Source organism: Tetrao urogallus, assembly GCF_951394365.1.
Source record: "Tetrao urogallus genome assembly, chromosome: Z".
Classification (NCBI taxonomy): domain Eukaryota; kingdom Metazoa; phylum Chordata; class Aves; order Galliformes; family Phasianidae; genus Tetrao; species Tetrao urogallus.
The window spans coordinates 317,438-335,527 of NC_136816.1; the positions used below are offsets into that span (position 1 = coordinate 317,438).

Here is an 18,090-nt window from a genome sequence, read left to right on the forward strand (position 1 = left end):
ATTACCTGGAGTATTCCTGTCTTTTGAAATACCATGAAGGAGTGATTACCCTCACCACCTACCAGGCCCGTGCCATGCTGGTTGAGTTTACAAAACAAGGGAAATCCTGCTGGTGGCCCTGTAGGTTCAGCAGGAAGTTGTTCAGGAACTGCTGGATGCATCTTGCCCGCTTCCAGAGGCCTCAGACTGACACTTGTATGAGCTGTGATCTGCTCTTTCGAGGCCCTCAGTATCTGCACCCACCACAAATGCTTTGCCAACAGCTGCAGCAATTGAACAGCTGCTGCTGTCACCATAGAATCATGGAATCATTAATGTCGGAAAAGACCTCTAAACTCATCTAGTCCAATCATCCATTACTACTGGTGTTGCCCTCTAACCATGTTCCGTAGTGTCGCTGCTTCTGTTTCAAAGCAAAGGGGTTGTGAATCTGTCAAAGTGTAAATATCTGTGTGCACATACATGTGTCCCACAGAGGCCCTTGAAAGAAGATTATAACCAGAACTAATTTTTGCTAGTTCAGTATGAACTCTACCTATGTTTCTTTGGCAAAACACATTCTGAAATGCCAAAGAAATGTGAGTTAGAATAAAAGCTTGATTATAAAATATATTGCTAGTTTGGGTCTAAATAAATAAATTCTCCTTTTCTCCCACTCCATTACACTAAATTACTTATGGCTTGACATTGCTTTCCACTGCAGCTTCAGTGGCCATGGCTCCGTGAATGGAAGATTATTTTTAAACATACTCTTAAGAGCAGGATTCAATTAGCCTTGAATTTGATGAGTCAAAGGCTTAGCATTTCAGACTCAATTGCTTTTGATAGCACTGACCCAATCACTCCTGTGTCATGGACCTACAGGCCCTTGACTGAAGAATGATCCAAGGATGGAAGTATTCTTACAGTTTTAAAGGAACTGATACTATGGCTGTAGCCACAAGTATCTTGTTTTGAAGAGAGAGCTGAGCTTGTTTGTGCAAAGACTTGCTTTGCAAGCAGCTGTTCCAGCTGGGCTCTGTATCATGTGTTGGCTGTGCAGGTACAGCGTGCAACGGGACAAACCCTGCAGACCCTGGGCAGAATCAAAGCAGGAGAGCGGCTGTGATGGGGGTGAAAGGCAAAGTTCTCTTTGAAGCAGCAGATTCCCTGCTGGCGCTGCCTATCACATCCTGTGCCAGCATGGTCCTTCTCTCTCCTTTTGGCAGCTCCCCATCTCTCAGTGCTCAATAAGTAAGCATGTGTTTGCTTAGGGAGATTCTGCTTCCTGGTTACAGGATGATTTAAATGAATGCCTGTGTGTGTGTGTCTGTGTGCGTGTGTACGTTGACTAAAACTCATAACCCTCTGTGCTGCTCTGACTGCATAGTTTGCTTGCCTCTCTGCTCCTCAGACATCCTGTCTCTCAGGTCCACCCATACCCTGAAACAACTGCCCTTGCTGACACTGTCTTTGACACGCCATCATCTTCCCCTTACTTAGACATACCATACTAGCATTATATGAGGATGTAGCCACTTCCAGAAGGCTTACCTGGCCTAAAAGTAACTTATCGGGGAGTTTCTTCAGTTGGGGACAAGGGGCTGCAAGAATTCTGGGTTATTCTGGGACAGTTCAGTCTCATTATATGTTTTTCTGCATAGTTTCATGCACAGATGGGGCAGCAGGAGTAATAAGACAAGCATGAGAAATACTTAAACCAAAAAAAAGTAACACACAGGGGAACATAGACAGGAAGTACAGATCCTTAATTTTTTATTCTGATTCCTATAATTCTTTTTCTAGACAGTTTTCTTTCACTCGGACTATCTCCTTCCCCACGATGTGGTCAGTCCCACGTAACCACGTCACCATTATAAATCCCAGCTGTTCCTTAACTCCTACTCTTCACCTGCTGAAGAAATGCACACAATCCCAGAAGAAACCATCGCTTTCCATTTAATTACTCAGTCTTAGTGCACAGGTACAGTCCTGTCAAGTGGTCCAGAACCTTTGTTTGGCCCAAAGTGGTCCAAAATCTTTGTAGAAGTCAAAAGCACTCAAAACTCAAGCTAGCTCAAAGTGTCATAAAAATGTCGTGCAGTCAAAAATGCCAGGTGCCAACAGGAAAACAAACAACCAATCCCAAAAGCAGAGGAAGCATTCAGTTTTTCTGTGATATGAGGGTATCTAGAATGCAGGTTTGGAGTGAAGGGGCATATACCTTTATGGTCAAAGGGCATGCTTCATCAGTTGGCTCAGAGAGAACACTAATGATGTACAAGCTGTGCGCCTGACTTTCACCAGAGCTGCTATAAAATCACAGTTACAAGGAGACTGGAAGGAACAATTTCACATCTGACATCACTCCTTCAGGAAGAGCATCGCCCTACCCCAGTGTGTGCACATACTGCTCCACAACACTTATTGGTGTACACAGAACTGCTTACCTGTTACAATAGGGTATGACTGTGGTCCAGGAACACTTGCTCCTAAATCTGCAGAAGTAGGGCTGCTTATGTTGGCCTTCATGTCATCCAGTCCTCCAGCTAATGATGCCATGGCTGAGTATTCAGTTGCCTGGAAGAAGAATCAAAAGACATTTTAGCCACAATAAATGCACTATTCAACAGTTTTTCCTTGCATGGCAAATACTAATTGCAATGCAGGAACCCCTTAAAAGCTCTTGTTCAGTCAGATTGCCCAGTTTTTCAAAGGCAGTAAATACATGGTCAGTGTAAACCATAGTGTTAAGCAGTCAGAAAAATAAATGGGTGTGTGCTTATCACCAATGCTCTTGGAAAACACCAAACGGGGCTTTCCTGATAAAAAGAAAGCTAAACTCATCACTGTGGCACAAAGCTTTCCATAAAAAGGAAGTTTTGTAAAGCAAAGTGCACCTGCCCTGTAAGGTACAAATGTAAGTTTTTTGCTTGTCAGAGAAAACCATCCACATCTATTAAGTTGAACTCTCCTTAATTCAGTGGAGCAAGTAGGTGGGAACCAGAATGTCCTGTTTGCCTGCTTTTCTTAGGCGTGCTTCATTTTCTTGTTATTTCATAAGAAGTAGAGTGCACTTAAATAGAAGTATTTGATTAATGAATGGATTTGAAATCAACTGTTTCAAAAGCCACGTTATTTAAGAATGAATAACCTGACCATTGTAAGGATGCTCTCATTTCACGGAAATTCCTTAAGCACAACAGCCGAAGTTTCACTAGCTGAGCACACGTCCTCAGAAAACAGACGCCTCCTGTCCTCTAATCCTCTTGGTGTCTGTGTAGCTATGGCCATCTACAGCAGGGAGGCCAATCCACACACCCAGAAAGACTCTCAGGTACATGGCAGAAAGCTCATCCTCATTAGTGTTTCTCATGGTTTCTTATTGCAGGATCATTCACACAAAACAAGGACATTTATTTTCAATGTCCTCCCTTCCCTATTGCGATTTTCATTAGTTTTAATCCTTTATTTTTGAGATAAGTCCACAGCAGTCAGAGAACTAGGACTTCAAGTGAAGAACAGACAAAATTAATAAAACCTCCAAGGTGGATTCCCACAGTATCACTGCAGATGAAGTAATGAGTAATTACTGAAGCCTGCAGTGATCTTTTGAGCTATCATATCAAAATATTAACTTTAATATTTTTTATCTAAGTGAACAAAACATTTCTTGAGTAACTCTGTCTTTGCAGGTTTCTTTGTGCCGGAGATGCCCACCACACAATCTGAGATTGGCCACAGCTGAGTGTTCTGGGTCAGGCGTGTACCTGTTTGCGTCTCTGTTACTCAGCTATTACTCAAGGAAAAGTGAATTTAGTTTTACAGTTTATTATTAGCAGGTTCATACTGACAGAAACACATTTCATTTGAGGCTGCAATCTGTGTGAGGCACCAGTGCCCACATCACCTTGAGAGATCTGCCGTACAAACCTCTTCCGCAAGAGCATGCCAAATACCTTTTGCCAGAAGGAACAGCTGCTGGCCGCCCATTCTCTCCACCCTGTGCATGGATCAGTGCTGCAAGGAACTTTGCAAAAAAATCAAAGAAACATGGACCTGTGGGAGCATGTCCAGAGGAAGGACACAAAAATGATCTCAGGGATGGAATACCTGCAGTACAAGGACAGGCTGAGAGCTGGGGCTGTGCAGCATGGAGAAGAGGAGGCTCTGACAGACCTGAGAGTGGCATTTCAGTATCTAAAAGAGGCCTTTAAGAAAGAAAGGGGAGACTCTCTAGCAGGATCTGCTGTGACAAGTCAAGGGGAAAAAGTTTCAAACTAAAAGAGAGAAGATTTAGATTGGATATGAGGAAGAAGTTTTTTACAGTCAGGATGGAGAGGCACAGGAACAGGTTTCCCAGAGAGTAGGTGAAGCCCCATCCCTGGAGACACTCATGGTCAGGCTGGATGAGGCTCTGAGCCCAGTGTCCCTGTTCATTGCAGTGGAGTTGGACTAGATGACTTTTAAGGTTCTCTTCCAACTCAGTTCTATGGTTCTTTGAAAGACTTCTCATCAGGAACGAATCATCAAAGACTTATCATCATCTTCTGCATTCCTCAGTTGCATTTAGATTTTGTTCTGTTCCTCAGCCCTTACAGCTTATTTGTCATCCAAACCTCTCCTCACCCTCACATTTCCCTCACCTTCAGGAACCCAGTCTCTTTCCTCTGACACTGGCTCCTCAGAGATACGCACTGCCCACATCTCTGTTTCAGCGGTGCTTCTGATACCTCTGACCCTTTGGAGCACAGTTTCTGGTGGGGCACTCCTCTGCAGAGATGCTTCCAACCATTCTCCTGCAGGCGCAACTAGACAAAGCTGCTTCTTCTGGTCCTGCATCCTACCCAGAGCAATCATCACAGAAGCCCCATCTGGCCTTCTCTATGGCAGCCCTCCTGCTTCCTACAGGGCCACAGCAGGCTGCATGGTCTCTGTCCTGCTCTTCAGCCCCTGCTCTGCATGGAGCTGCCAGCCTTCACACTGCTCCACACTGTTCTGTGACTGCAGTCCCAACATCCCCCTGCATATGTGTATCTGGCATGCTGAAGCCCCGATCTGAAAAGAGACCGGATGAATGAAAGCACAGCTGCAGTCTTGCAGAGACACCTCGTGTTTAACTCCCTCACAGCCAAAATATGCTGCAGGGGCTGCTGCTCCTCGCCCACACCCAGCTGAGGCATTACAAGTCTCTTCCTGCAAAATCCCTGCCATGAGAGCCTCAGGTACGCTGCAAATGTCAAAGCATCACAGCTTCCGTCAGTTTTGAGCTGCTAGTAACTAATCTAGGAGGAAACTGTAACAGGAGTAGGTCTCAAATTTTAACTGCAATGATCTGACAACACCACGTAAGTGAACTTGCTTTTATCAAGCTCAGAGGGATTTCACCTGTTACAGCAGCAGAAGCAAATAGCTAGAAGGGTATAGCACACTCTGCTGGGAGAAGGGACAATGGCACACCTCTGCTCCTTCATGTCACCTTGCACAGGGAGAAGGAACCTGATGAGCTCCAGAGATGGAGTCCAGCCTGCACCTGCTGCTGTAGAAGTGCAAACAGTGGAATTTTCAGGCACTTCCCCTGTTCCCATGGCACACCTGCATCCCTCCTCAGAGGCAGTAGCTGCTGCCCACTCCACAGCCAGGCTGACAAGCCACAGGAGGGCAACAAACCATAGAAGGGCCACCACAATAACTGCACACAAGGCACTCACCAGCAGCAGACGTGGGCTGAGTCCCAGCTGCTCTGGACCCAACACCACCTCCTTGCTGCCACGTGGTGCAGGGCAGAAGCCAGCCCCTGAACTGCCCCTGTCGTCACCTGCACGAAGCAGCTGGGCCATGGCTGGGACCAGCACTAGGCCGATGCAGCAGCAGTGCAGGCAGCTTTGGGAAGAGAAGGAAGCATCCTGCTGCAGAAGGTGACTGCTGACAGGCTGAGACACTGAGCCCTGTGCTCAGCAGCTCACAGAGAGATCCCCTCTCGTGGTGCATGTGAGTACACACACAGAGCAGCAAGCAGCTGGAGGGATCAGTGCTGCAGCACAGGGGTCTCAGAATTGGCTCCGCCACCTCTACTTGCGAGTCAGCATTTGCATGACCATCGGGCCTGTCCCTGTGAAGCAGGAACCCTGGCCTGCTTGGTTGGTGAAAAAGCAAGAGTCAGGTGTTCAGTATCCTGGAAATTACCTGAAAAATGACTGCCTGCGGTTGTACCACGTACTGTCTCATCAGCATGGAGCACCACTGCCATAGCATGGAGGAGAGAAAACACAGACATGTGAAACGAGGAAATATAAAAGAAGAGACCGAGGACAAACCAAAAGGACAGGCAAGACTCATGTGCACGTTCTGCCTAGTGCTCTCAGCTCGGGAGGACAGGGAGCCAGCAGAGGGGCTGGGGCAGAGGAGAGAGGGGAGCTCAGCATGCGCAGGAGTGCACTGCCACACGCAGGAGTGCCAACACTGCACCTCCCTTCCCTGCCAGTTGTCCTTGCGGAGTGCAGATGGGTGCTAGAAGTTTCACACCCATCTTTGTTTCAAAGGCTTTATTTCCAAATATTTCCTCCACGGTCACCTCTGCACCGGCACCAGGATGTGCCATGTGCTGGTGCCTCTGCTCAAGTGGTGCTGGAAAGACTCTGTGACACCCAGATTCCTGGGAGGTGTCATTTGAAATCTCTCTCCAAGTACTGTCCCATTTGTTTTATGGAAGGGAAAACTGACATAGGCCAACATATTTAGGAATAGCTGTGCCAGTGGCTACTTTCCAAAAGTGACAGTGGCCTGGAAAAATAGCTGGAGCATGAGCTCGGTGTCCCTGCACAGGAACTGTGCCTCACACAGTGCAAGTGCCCGCAGTGCAAAGAGAACCCTCCACACTCCACATACCACATCTTGTCAGCAGCCCACGAGGGTGTAAATACGTGAGGAAGAAATTACCAACTTCTATTAGCTTCTAGCAGAAAATGCAGGAAGCTCCCCCTGCACCCATACCACCTCCACTGCCCTTGATTTCTCAGCTGCATACCAAGAGAGATTGCCTTGGACACAAGGTGATAGAGTCTCTCAAACCCCAGCATCTCATGGGAGCACTCACCACAGCCCTCACATCTGACTTTACTGCAGGAGATATGCTGTGGCATAGAAGATGCCTGTGGGGTGGTGGAGGTGATGTGTGCACAGTGGGCAAAGAGATGCAGCAGCACTTGGTACTGTTCTCAAATAATATGAGCAGTGTCAGAAGGCACACTCTTGCACCTCCTGTGGCACTACGGTTAAGTGGTGAGATACTCCATCACTGACTTCACTCTGCACTTCTTATAGCAAGATGCCTGAGTGTCATTTATCAGGTCAGCATACCCTAAATAAATGGCAGTTTTCTCTTTGAGGTATACCCAGAAGCTTATTCTAAATTAGCAAAGATGGGCACATAGTGGTGGGGCACAGCCCACTGCAGGGCACACATGGGAAACCCACTGAGGGGGCAGCTCTGCTGTGCCAGGGGCTGGGTTAGCACAGCAGCAGTGCTTTCTTCTTCTGCTCAGATTTCCAAATCACACCTGCAAAAACACAAGCGGGCATAAAGCAGCATGCCTTGTGCCTTGCTGCTACTCGTGTGACCACCTGCAGACAGACCAGTGGGGTTGCTTGGCATGCAGCAGCAAACAGAACCTCAGCCTGAACAGCCAGTGGCTTGGACCTGGTGCAGCTCCAGCTCAGGGCTGCGGGATTTGGCTTTCCTTCTGCACTGCCCGTGTGCACGGCCCTACTCTCCCTGAGCAAACCAGCTGGCAGTGAGATGGAAATGTCTTGAGGGCCTTCACGGCTGACACAGTGCTCTTCCTGATCTGAGATCTGGAGTTAAGGCATAGTGCTTTCTGTTGGACTGCTTGGCCCCAGCTGTGGCCACCAAAGCTCTGCTAAGCCCCGAGGGCAGCAGCAGGCTCACACTTAACATATGCAAGTTGTCCGTTCTCAACACATCCAAAATTAATACAGAAAGGCAGAACTGGCCAACACCTGGAAGGCTCTGCAGAGAAACCCCAACCTCAGCCTCACAAAGAGAAAAGATTTGTAACATTAGATATGGCTCAGGGAGCTCAATCCAAAGCAACTGTAATTAATCTCCCCAGGCTTCCAGGAGCTTGGTGCCACGTGTAGCTGCATGGCCACAAGAGCTATCCCCCCTCAAATGCTATGGGAATGGAAAATTAATCTGAAGTCCTTCTCAACCACCTCAGACCTGAGCTAGAAGGGTATCTGAGCTGCCATACGTCAGTCTCATCACTGCCACCCCACCAGCCACCCCTCCGTGCTGTAATGCAGACATCTCTTGCCTTACCCACCACCACCACAAGAGTTGATTTTGCTTTGCAGTAACACCCATCTACGTGGCTAATTGCAGCTGAGCTCCAATTTCTCTTTGGCTTTGGCAGTGTTTGGCTTCTACTCCCTTAAACGGCATGAAAATTTTATTTCAGCGATGCAGCCTTGTTTCCTTTGTGCAAACAGAATATTTCTAAAACTCTCTTTCACAAAACATACATGTTTTTGTAAAAAATTAACAGCCGTGCTTCTTTTAACCCAAATCCAATTAGGATTGTGTGAATCCCCAGAGGTTCTTCTAAAAATAGGGGAAATGAGCTCACCCCGCCACGGACATGTCTCTCCTCATACGTCGGAATAATTGACTGCCTTTTGACCTAAATCTTCAGATTATCGGCATGTGGGAAACTCTGCACTACGTGTTACTTTTCCACGGTCAAATCTGTGAACAGATGCAGCCATCCTCTGATTTTCCAAAGGGATTCCCAAATCCAATCTAAATGCCTAGAATTTACCTGTTTTGTTTTTTTTTTTTTTCCTTTATACATATAAATAGCCACATTTCCATTTGCTCTTTGTTTCTCATTTTCATTTTCTTCTAATATCTGCATGTAAATGTCTGAAAATAGCATCTGTAATTGAAGATTATGAAGTATAGCCAGCTCCTGACAGTCCGCTAAGGAAGATGGATTATCCTCATTTTTTCTGTAAATTTTGTCAATTTTGGAATTCATAAGCTATCAACACTGATCAAAACGTGAACGCACAGCTGTGTCAGAGGGAAGGCGCAAGGACGCGCGGCTCCCGCGTTCCTACAGAGCTGCCCTGCCGGCCCTCCCCCGAGCACAGCGCAGCGACGGCTCCCAGCTTCGCCTTCACCCCCTCGAAAAAAACTCGAATAAATTGGAAGTAGGGAAATTCTCCGCCACGCTGATTCAAATCACAAGGCATAATTTATTGCGCGCTCCCTCCTTTTATTTATCCCTAAGTAGTAAACACGATTTCCATTCGGGGGCTTCGTTATGTTCCGCTCCTAGCAGACAATCACGGCGCAGTTGAGGCAATTGTTTAGCCTCTTCCTCTCAATTTTCCCATTACTGGGAGTAAGTACTGTTGGGACTCTTTAATAGCCCGACTGCAGCCCATATCAATAACAGATGAGGTTTAATCGTCCAATACAAAAATTATTTAGGCTCGGTAAGGACATTCAATGTCATTTGCATAATGGCATTCCTATCCTGAGCACCTAACCCATCGTGCATAAACAAGGCCCCAGGACTATAAATAATAATAAATCATGACGCCCATGCTCCTTTTGCCGTAATAGGAGTCTCTCTTTGCAGAAATTATTTCAGCAGGAAATGGGCACTGCAGTGTTAAAGACATGGCATTCCCAGACCAGTAAATCACACGCGCGCCCTCCTCGGGGGCTGCCCACAGTGAGCAACAAAACCCTGTGAAACAGCAGCACGGAGAGCAGCCGGCACTTGTGGCTGGAATCCTTCCTCCTTCTGCTGTGTCGGTTGCTATTTTTGTTATTTTGTTAAGCAGAGCTGGCAAATTAAACAGAACCCAGGTCTGACTAGCTTGCATTGTGCCTGGATGTGAGTACGCAGGGCTGGCCGACTTTATTTTGGATGTGTGCTGTGAGCTGTCCCAGCCTCTGAGACTGCCTAGAGCAAAATTGGTGAGAGCAAGAAGCAGTTACTTCTGACAAAAATGAGTACTATTTCAGAATATGCTATTTCAGAGTAGTTCAGCTGGAAGGGACCAACAGACATCATCTGGTTCTGCAGGGCTGGCCAAAAATCACCATATGCCTCAAGCAGTGACGAGCACGGGAACCAGCCGGACACCAGCTCCAGTGCGTGGCCATCCTCCTGGCTGGGCGCCGAGGGGTGAAGCAGGAACTGCCCAGGGGAGGCAGGCTGGGGCAGAGCTGGCTGAGCCATGAGGATGCCGCCAGGGTCCAGTGCTTGCCAGGCCTTGGCATCTGCTGCACAGCCCAGAGACACAGGGTGCCCACAGTTTCAGTGCTTGTCTTCCTCAGGAGGGAATGGTATCCCTACTTCAGAGCTTCCTACGGCCCATGAAGGGCTAGGAGAGCTGTGCAGTCGGACCTGGCCCCTCTGTAACCTGCAGAGAGGCATCCCTGCCTCCCAGCGTGATGCCCGCAGCAACACCACCGCCTCGCAAAGGAAACTCTGCGCGCCTGTGTCTCACACTCAGCATCCTTGAACTTCCTTTGGAAGGTTTTGGGGCAGAAAACAAAGGCCTGAGAACATGAGATGTTTTTTAACCAAGCCCTTCACAGGTCAATAAAAGCACCATCCATCTGGCTGAAGCGGGTAGGCCAGCAGAGCCCTTCCTACTGGTTTGTAAGCAGGAGTCTCCAAGCAAAAATGACGAGAAAGGCTGTCTAAAAACACACAGACATACGTTTCAGTGATCTACAGTGGCTTTCCAGTTTTTAGACTCACCAGGCAAATGACAAGTGTTCGAAGTAACAGTGAGAGGACAGCAGTGGTGACAGCTGATCTCTGCTTTTGATGTGATTTGCATCTCTGTACACATACCTTCAGTTGCCCATTTCTCTAAGGCTCTTTCCTCTCAGTACAAACACTGCTCAGTTCATACAGGAACAACTGCTTACTCCGTTTCACACTCGCCTTTGTTAGCGCTGGCCTGGCACCAACCTCACCAAAGGTCTTTTCACAATACCTGCACAGGCTCTTTCCCACCATCTGATTACCAGAGCCACCTGTTAAACCCAGCAGGCAGCTCAGCAACACACAGCCATGGTGAGAATCAGAAGACAAGATAAAGCTCGTGGGTTGAAATAAGGGCAGTATAACAGGACAGAAAAGGAAGGGAAATTAATAATAATAATAACAGAATATACAAAACGAGAGATGCACGATGCTGACCCACTGATGTCCAACCAGTCCCCTGGAAGCACACGCACACCAGACACCACTACTGCCACTTTTATAGTCCTGCACGATGCCGTGTGGTGTGGACTCCTTTGGACAGGTGGAGCCACTTGTCCCCGCTCTGCTCCTTCTCAGCTCTTTCTGCCCCCCAGGCTTCGCTGGCAAGGCAGTATGGGAAGCTGAAATGTCCTTGATTCTGTGTAAGCACTGCTCTGCAACAACTGAAACCAACTAAAATAAAGCTTTACTTTCTGAAGAGTACAGAGATTTCCTAACGTATTTTCAGGAGCTTCTCACTAGCCATTTCTTAGCAACAGCATCGTAGGCTCATCCTTCTGACTCATGCCCCACACCCAACAATGTGGGCCTCCTTTCTCACAAAGCAGCATCTCTGCTGTCTTTCTCCTCTCTCAGAGGGATTTCCTTGTTTTCTCCTTCCCAGATGTTGCCATGAGTTCATGCAAAGCCCTTCTTATAACTTCTCCCTTCCCTACGTCTCATGAATCATCTCTACCACTGCACAAGGAAATGACCACATCACTCTTTGTCGTCAGCTTCTATCATTCTACACATAGAGTGGAATAGAAGCTGAAAAGGAGCATCCAATTAAAATAGCACATAACACATTCCATGCTGATGGAAGAGAATCACAGAATCACAGAATCCTTAGAGTTGAAAGGGCCCCCTGAAGGCCATCCAGTCCAACTCCCCAGCAATGCACAGGGACACCACAGCTCCATTGTGTTGCCCAGGCCTGATCCAGCCTTGCCTTGAAAGTCTCCAGGGACGGGGCATCAACCACACCTCTGGGCAACCTCTTCCACTGCCTCACCACCCTCACTGTACAAGATTTTTTCTTTATATCCAACTTAAATCTGCCCTCTTTAAGCTTGCAGCCATTTCCCCTTGTTCTGTCACCACAGACCCTGCTGAAGAGTCTGTCCCCTTCTTCCCTGTAGCTCTCCTTTAGATACTGGTGTCACCTCGCAGCCTTCTCTTCTCCAGGCTGCACAGCCCCAGCTCTCTCAGCCTGTCTTATAGAAGAGGTGTTCAGCAGTTTAAAACCAAGCTCACAATCATGTTATGACACTTGTTGTTGCAAGATATTACTGAAACACATTGCTTTTTATGATTCTGGAAGGAACTAGACGCTTCCATCAACAAAAGTGACAATTTCAGCCATTCGAGGGAGGATGTACATTGTTACAGTGGCTCTCTTGCTTCCACTGAGGCATCTCAGTACAGAAGAAGATGCAACCTGCTGTACATATTCACCTCAGGATATCCCTGCTGTGTAATGTGAAGCAGAAATATGATGGACGGCGCACTGTGAATGTGCATGAGGTTTACATCTATCTTACCAGGTATTTTTAATCCATCCAATTGACTGCTCCAGACATTTGAGATGTCTTGTGCACATTGTAAGAACAACATCTGTAATTTTTTTTACACTTTCAGAGGACCTACCTCAAGGTCTTTCATAAATGTTGTCTGAGATTGCCTCCCAGTACTCCTTTTGTAAAGCTGTCTGTATTACACAGATGAAGAGACTCAGTGTTGTGAAGGCAATTGCTAAATACCCAAAAGAGGCCACAAGATACAGCTGACCCCCTTCCTGCCATCTCCTCCTGTCTGAACAATCTTCTACAAAAAGGAGGGTCATAGCAGACCATATTAAGAGCAGACAATCTAATAACGCAGAAAATACCACAGGGCCCAGTATGAAATTCATGTGTTTTTGCTGTGTGACTTCTCTGCCCCAGATTTCTATTTGTATGACATCTCTTGGGATTCTGACAGCAGCTCAGAATTTTTCTGTGTTTCATCTGTGTGCTGTAAACTGATTACAAAACAACAGCCAAAAACACTGTAGCTCCAGGTACACTTAATTTCCACCCAGAATCACAGAATGGCCAGGGTTGGAAGGGACCTCAAGGATCATGAATTTCCAACCCCCAGGGAAAGTCACAAACTTTGTAGTATTTTGTGGCTTGTTGCAAAAGTAAAGTAGAGCAAAATCATTTTAACCCACAAAATCCTGACTCATCACACTCTGAAAGCTGGACATTCACATATGCTCTTTGTTTTCTAAAAGATTTTCTTCTTTTTTTTATATTTGCTTTCCAGATGTACCTCTGCTGGTCTGAAGCACTTATAGGCTGCTGGATGAAGATAAATAGATTCTGCAGCCCAGCAAGTAGAATGATGCCCACAGCCTAGCAATGCTCGAGGCCTGGCATGTCCTCACTCTTGTGAATGACTCCAGCAAAAGACTGCCAGCATGGAGAAAAGAGATGACAGGTTTTCATGAAATATTCTAGTTTCTGTCATTATTTTTCTTTTCTGTTAGGAAGACTGGTTCAGCTGGGTAATCACCACTTGGCTGCAATAACATCACCAAGGCTGAAGACACCCAGGTACGTCATGAGCATTAAAACATCCCAACAAGAAAACAGTTTCAGATAACCAGAAGGAAACCACACTATTTATATGACCCAAATTGGGTCAAACTGGGCAGCCTGGTCTGGTGGTTGGCCACTCTGCACCTAGCAGGGAGGTTGAAACTAGATGATCATTGTGGTCCTTTTCAACCTAGGCCATTCTATGAATCTATGATCTCTACTATGCTCAGTGCTGCCCCATGTTTTCATGTCAGAAGTATATTTGGGGACCATATTCTCAAAGTCTTCTTTACAATGACAAGAGCCAGAGAGCAACTGTTTGCCTGAATGAAAACATGGATGTGAGATCTCTGGCTTCAAGAGAAACTTTCCATCAGCATAAAGCCTCACAAGTTACCGACCTGAAAATCACTCCTCAGCTACTTAATTTGATAACAATTTATTGCCTACCTTAGTTTTGCCCTTATTTAATCATGCATTTTACCTACGTAGACAAACCTTACAATTGTTCAAATACTCTCAATTAAAAGCATTGTTCAGTTTCTCAGCATGGCTCCCTTCAGCACTATCCATTTTGGAAAGACATCATCCCACTTCCAACATGATATGGAAATACCACCCAATTCAGTGTTCCTTAACCCTGATATCCAAGAGCTGCTTGCACCTCTGAGATCCCAAAGAAATCCATGAATGTCCGCAGGACAAACCTTTCCCCTTAAACCACCTTTAAAGAGGCAAGTCATGTCATTCCCACTTCACAGCTACAAAAAAAAAAACACCTGGGCTTCTAGCCTGTGTGAAATAATACCTGTCATTTGGATTTTTCTCTGTATGTGGTTTGTTTGAATTCCTGCTTCTCTGTGGTTCACGTTAGTCAATTTTATTTTCAAGGAGAGGAGCGGGACTGAAACCATTCCCCTACATGTCATGCTACTCTCTTCAGGTAAGAGTTTTCCTCAGTTCAGGTTAATTATTTTCTTCAGTTCAGCAAATTCTACTGCCATGGAATTCTTAACGTGGCTTAGTGAGTACTGTTGGTGATAGGCGGATGGTTGGACTGGATGATCTTGAAAGTCTTTTCCAACCCTGGCGATTCTGTGATTCTGTGCTTCTGTGATTAAGGAGCCACTACAGAGAGGAGTTTTGAAACTAGCTTTATTTCTAGAAGTAGACCAGCTCCACAATTCCTTAATTTCATCCTGCGGTGTCTTTTGTAGGTTGTTTCATTCAACCTCTTGCTCATCAAATGGGAACCAGAAACTATGGTAGTCTTCTCAAAATCCACCAGCTGCTCTGGAAGAGCTGCTTAGGCTCATGCCATCTGCATAGACAGAGCAGGGCCTTTTACCCCCACTAGCTCTTCAACTCATTCTAAGTTTGATTTTCATGTTTTCCACTGCAGTGACACATAAGTCACATCACAAAATCTGGAACGAACAGCAAAAGGCTGGACATCAGGGTCTTTGGGTAATTCAGGTTGGATGGAACCCTTAGAAGTGTCTGATGGTGTGGGAAGCTGAGAGATTCAAGAGTGTCTCAAACCAGGGCCAGCCATTTAGTCAAGCCAGGACACTCTTGAACTTGAGACAGCAGCGATTTCCAAACCAACGGGTGGAAATTGTATCTGAGTCTATTCAAAGCCTGCAGGACCCACATTTGCTGGAGACCAAGAAAAGAAGTTTTGTTCCCATTCTTCAAATTCCAACATAAACCCCTTCCATCCAGTGTCAAGGCAAGCAGGCATTGTATTAAATAAATACACAGGCAGAGGTAGAGGGAATCTATCTGTAGATTCCTCTTTCCTCCATCTATTATTTTCCAAAGAGAAAAATACCACACAAGTAGATATTATGCTTACATGTGATATTAAAAATTTTACAAAAGGCCAGTACAGCACAAGTCTCCTTCAGCTCATGGTCAGTCTGCTTTTAGCCTGGCTGCTGTCTGTACTCTTTTTTGTAACAGCAGTATCTACCAGCCGTCTGCTGATGGCATGAAACCTTGAAAGGAAGACTGTGCAAAAGGTATGAAATAATAGACTTCATTTCTCATCCAAAACTGGGGGAAAAAAAAAAGAAGAAAAAAAAAAGAAACCTATCAGCAAAACACATGCTGATCAAAGAGAAGAAAGTACTCAGTAAAATTACCCAGATGTAAAACTGCAAAGAAATTTGGCAAGATAACAAGATGGAAGAGCTCTCTAAAATTTCCCACTTCTGTACAAAACTTACAAAAGAAGTGAGGAGTTTCCTAGAAGAGACCAAGTGTTGTCTGAGCAAGATTCTGCATCTGAACAAAATGTTCTCTTGCCAAGCTTTGAGGTGACCTGCCTATTCACTTCTGCTCACAGCCACACTACAGTCCCATTGTGCAACCTGAGCATATTTTAGAAAACAGTTCAGCATAGCTGAAGCCTGATCATCCTTGTTATTAAGACAGGGACATAACTGCTGCGAGCACAGGAGTGCTCTACTTCAGCTGTGCAGAATGCTGAAGTGCTGGTTGGAAACAGCAAAACATTCCCTGCTGATGTTACCTAACAGCAGTGGTGCTAAGCCTGAAATTTTCCACTACTGTTTAAGAGAATGCTGCCTAGTCCCTTTTGCATAAAAGACCCCAGGACAAAAGCGTGCCACATTCTCCTTCAAGTACATCTCAGTTTCTGAAGTGGCCCAAGCACCTGTCTGCAGCTGGTGCTGCAGTCAGAGACGCTGAACATCATATCCCCCTGCCTACGCTGCACTTCTGTGTGAATGCTGGGAGCACGATGGGAAGCCACAGCCAGCAGCTGGATACAGAGAGTTCAGCTCCACCTGGCTGTTCAAGGGGAAAAAAAAAACATACCTGAATGCATCCATATTGAACAAAGAGAAAAAAGAGAAGGAAGAAGGAGGAAGCTGGATAGCCTCACATGCTGAAGGCTCAGCTTCCAGTAGCCAAGGGCAATTCACAGCTCCAAGCTTCCTTGCAGGACCTCTGAGGATCCTCAAGGATGGTGTTCTACCCAGCATTTCTGAAGCACTGCCTTCATACTTTGCTGGAAGCTGATAGGCTCCCCACAGACTGCAAGCCACAATTAATTGCTGCATCTCAGGTCTCAAAGGGCTTTGTGCAGGGGGCAACCTCTTGGTTCTTGCAGTGAGAATTGGGGTAAGAATAGCTGTCATCTCCAAAGAGCTACTTCTCCTTCCCAGAGAATTGTTCTATGCTATAGCTGAGCACTAGTCCTCAACAGTCCGGATTTTATTCTCTTTAAATTTCTCCATTATTCCAAGGTAATACATGGGCAAGCAAAAAAAAAAAAAAAAAAAAAAAAAAATTACCAGCCTGAGATGTTCTTGCAAGGGGCATCTGACTCTCTTAAAGGACACTTTTTCCCCATCTCTGCCTGTTTTAAACAGCAGCCAGAACAGATGTGAGGTACCAGGAGTTAGCACTTCTCCATAGCACACAGACATGGGATCCAGACTGCCTGTTCCCACACACCTTAAGAGCCCTTCCTTGGCTTATCCTGAAGATCAGCAGCAAGCAAACTCAGGGAACCAAGGGTACTGTGGTACAGGGTCAGCACAGTGACATGTAAAGTGGCAAGAACTGCAGGTCCTGGTGGATGAAGAACTGAACACGAGCCAGCAGTGTGCTCTTACAGCTCAGAAGGCAGATGGTGTCCTGGGCTCCATCAGCAGAGGGGTGGCCAGCAGGGACGGGGAGGTGATCGCCCCCCTCTGCTCTGCTCTTGTGAGGCCCCATCTGCAGCACTGTGTCCAGGTCTGGAGCCCCCAGTACAAGAAAGACAGGGAGCTGTTGGAGAGGGTCCAGAGGAGCCATAAAGATGATCAGGGGCTGCAGCACCTCCCCTACAGAGACAGGCTGAGGGAGCTGGGCTTGTTCAGCATGGAGAAAAGAAGGCTGCGGGGTGACCTCAGTGCAGCCTTTCAGTAATTAAAACAGGATGATAAACAGGAGGGGAATCAACTTTTTACAAGGGTAGACAGCAATAGGTCAAGGGGGAACTGTTTTAAGTTCAAGGAGGGAAGGTTTACATTGGATGTCAGGGGGAAGTTCTTTACAGAGAGAGTGGTGAGGTGCTGGAACAGCTGCCCAGAGAGGCTGTGGATGCCCCGTCCATCCCTGGAGGTCTTCAAGGCCAGGTTGGATGGGGCCCTGGGCAGCCTGGGCTGGTATTAAATGTGGAGGTTGGTGGCCCTGCGTGTGGCAGGGGGCTGGAACTTGATGATCCTTGGGGTCCCTTTCAACCCAAGAACATTCTATGATTCTGTGACCACAGCACAAAAGGCAGAGCTAAAATGCACTCCAGTCCCCAGCTCCACCTGTATGCAGGGGCACCTTGTCCCAGTCCTGCACTGGAAAAGCAAAGAATCAGAGCCCCAACAAAGGCAGAAGGACACGCCATAGGCTGCAGAGCTGCGGTCATGTCTGAAACACAGGAT

At 46.6% G+C, this 18,090-nt stretch overlaps 1 protein-coding gene across 4 annotated transcripts in view; it reads right to left on the minus strand.

Annotated features, from left to right (window-relative positions):
- Window positions 1-18,090, minus strand: part of PAX5 (paired box 5) — a gene marked incomplete at both ends in the record, with an annotated part of 107,753 nt that overhangs the window by 43,510 nt on the left and 46,153 nt on the right. For 3 of the 4 annotated variants that reach the window (XM_079548811.1, XM_079548812.1, XM_079548813.1), the window contains one exon: window positions 2,430-2,559. In XM_079548811.1, the coding sequence (XP_079404937.1) occupies window positions 2,430-2,559 (130 nt within the window). Of the gene's footprint in view, window positions 1-2,429; window positions 2,560-6,165; window positions 6,223-18,090 lie in introns of all 4 variants that reach the window. The other variant, XM_079548810.1, reaches the window with a different exon arrangement.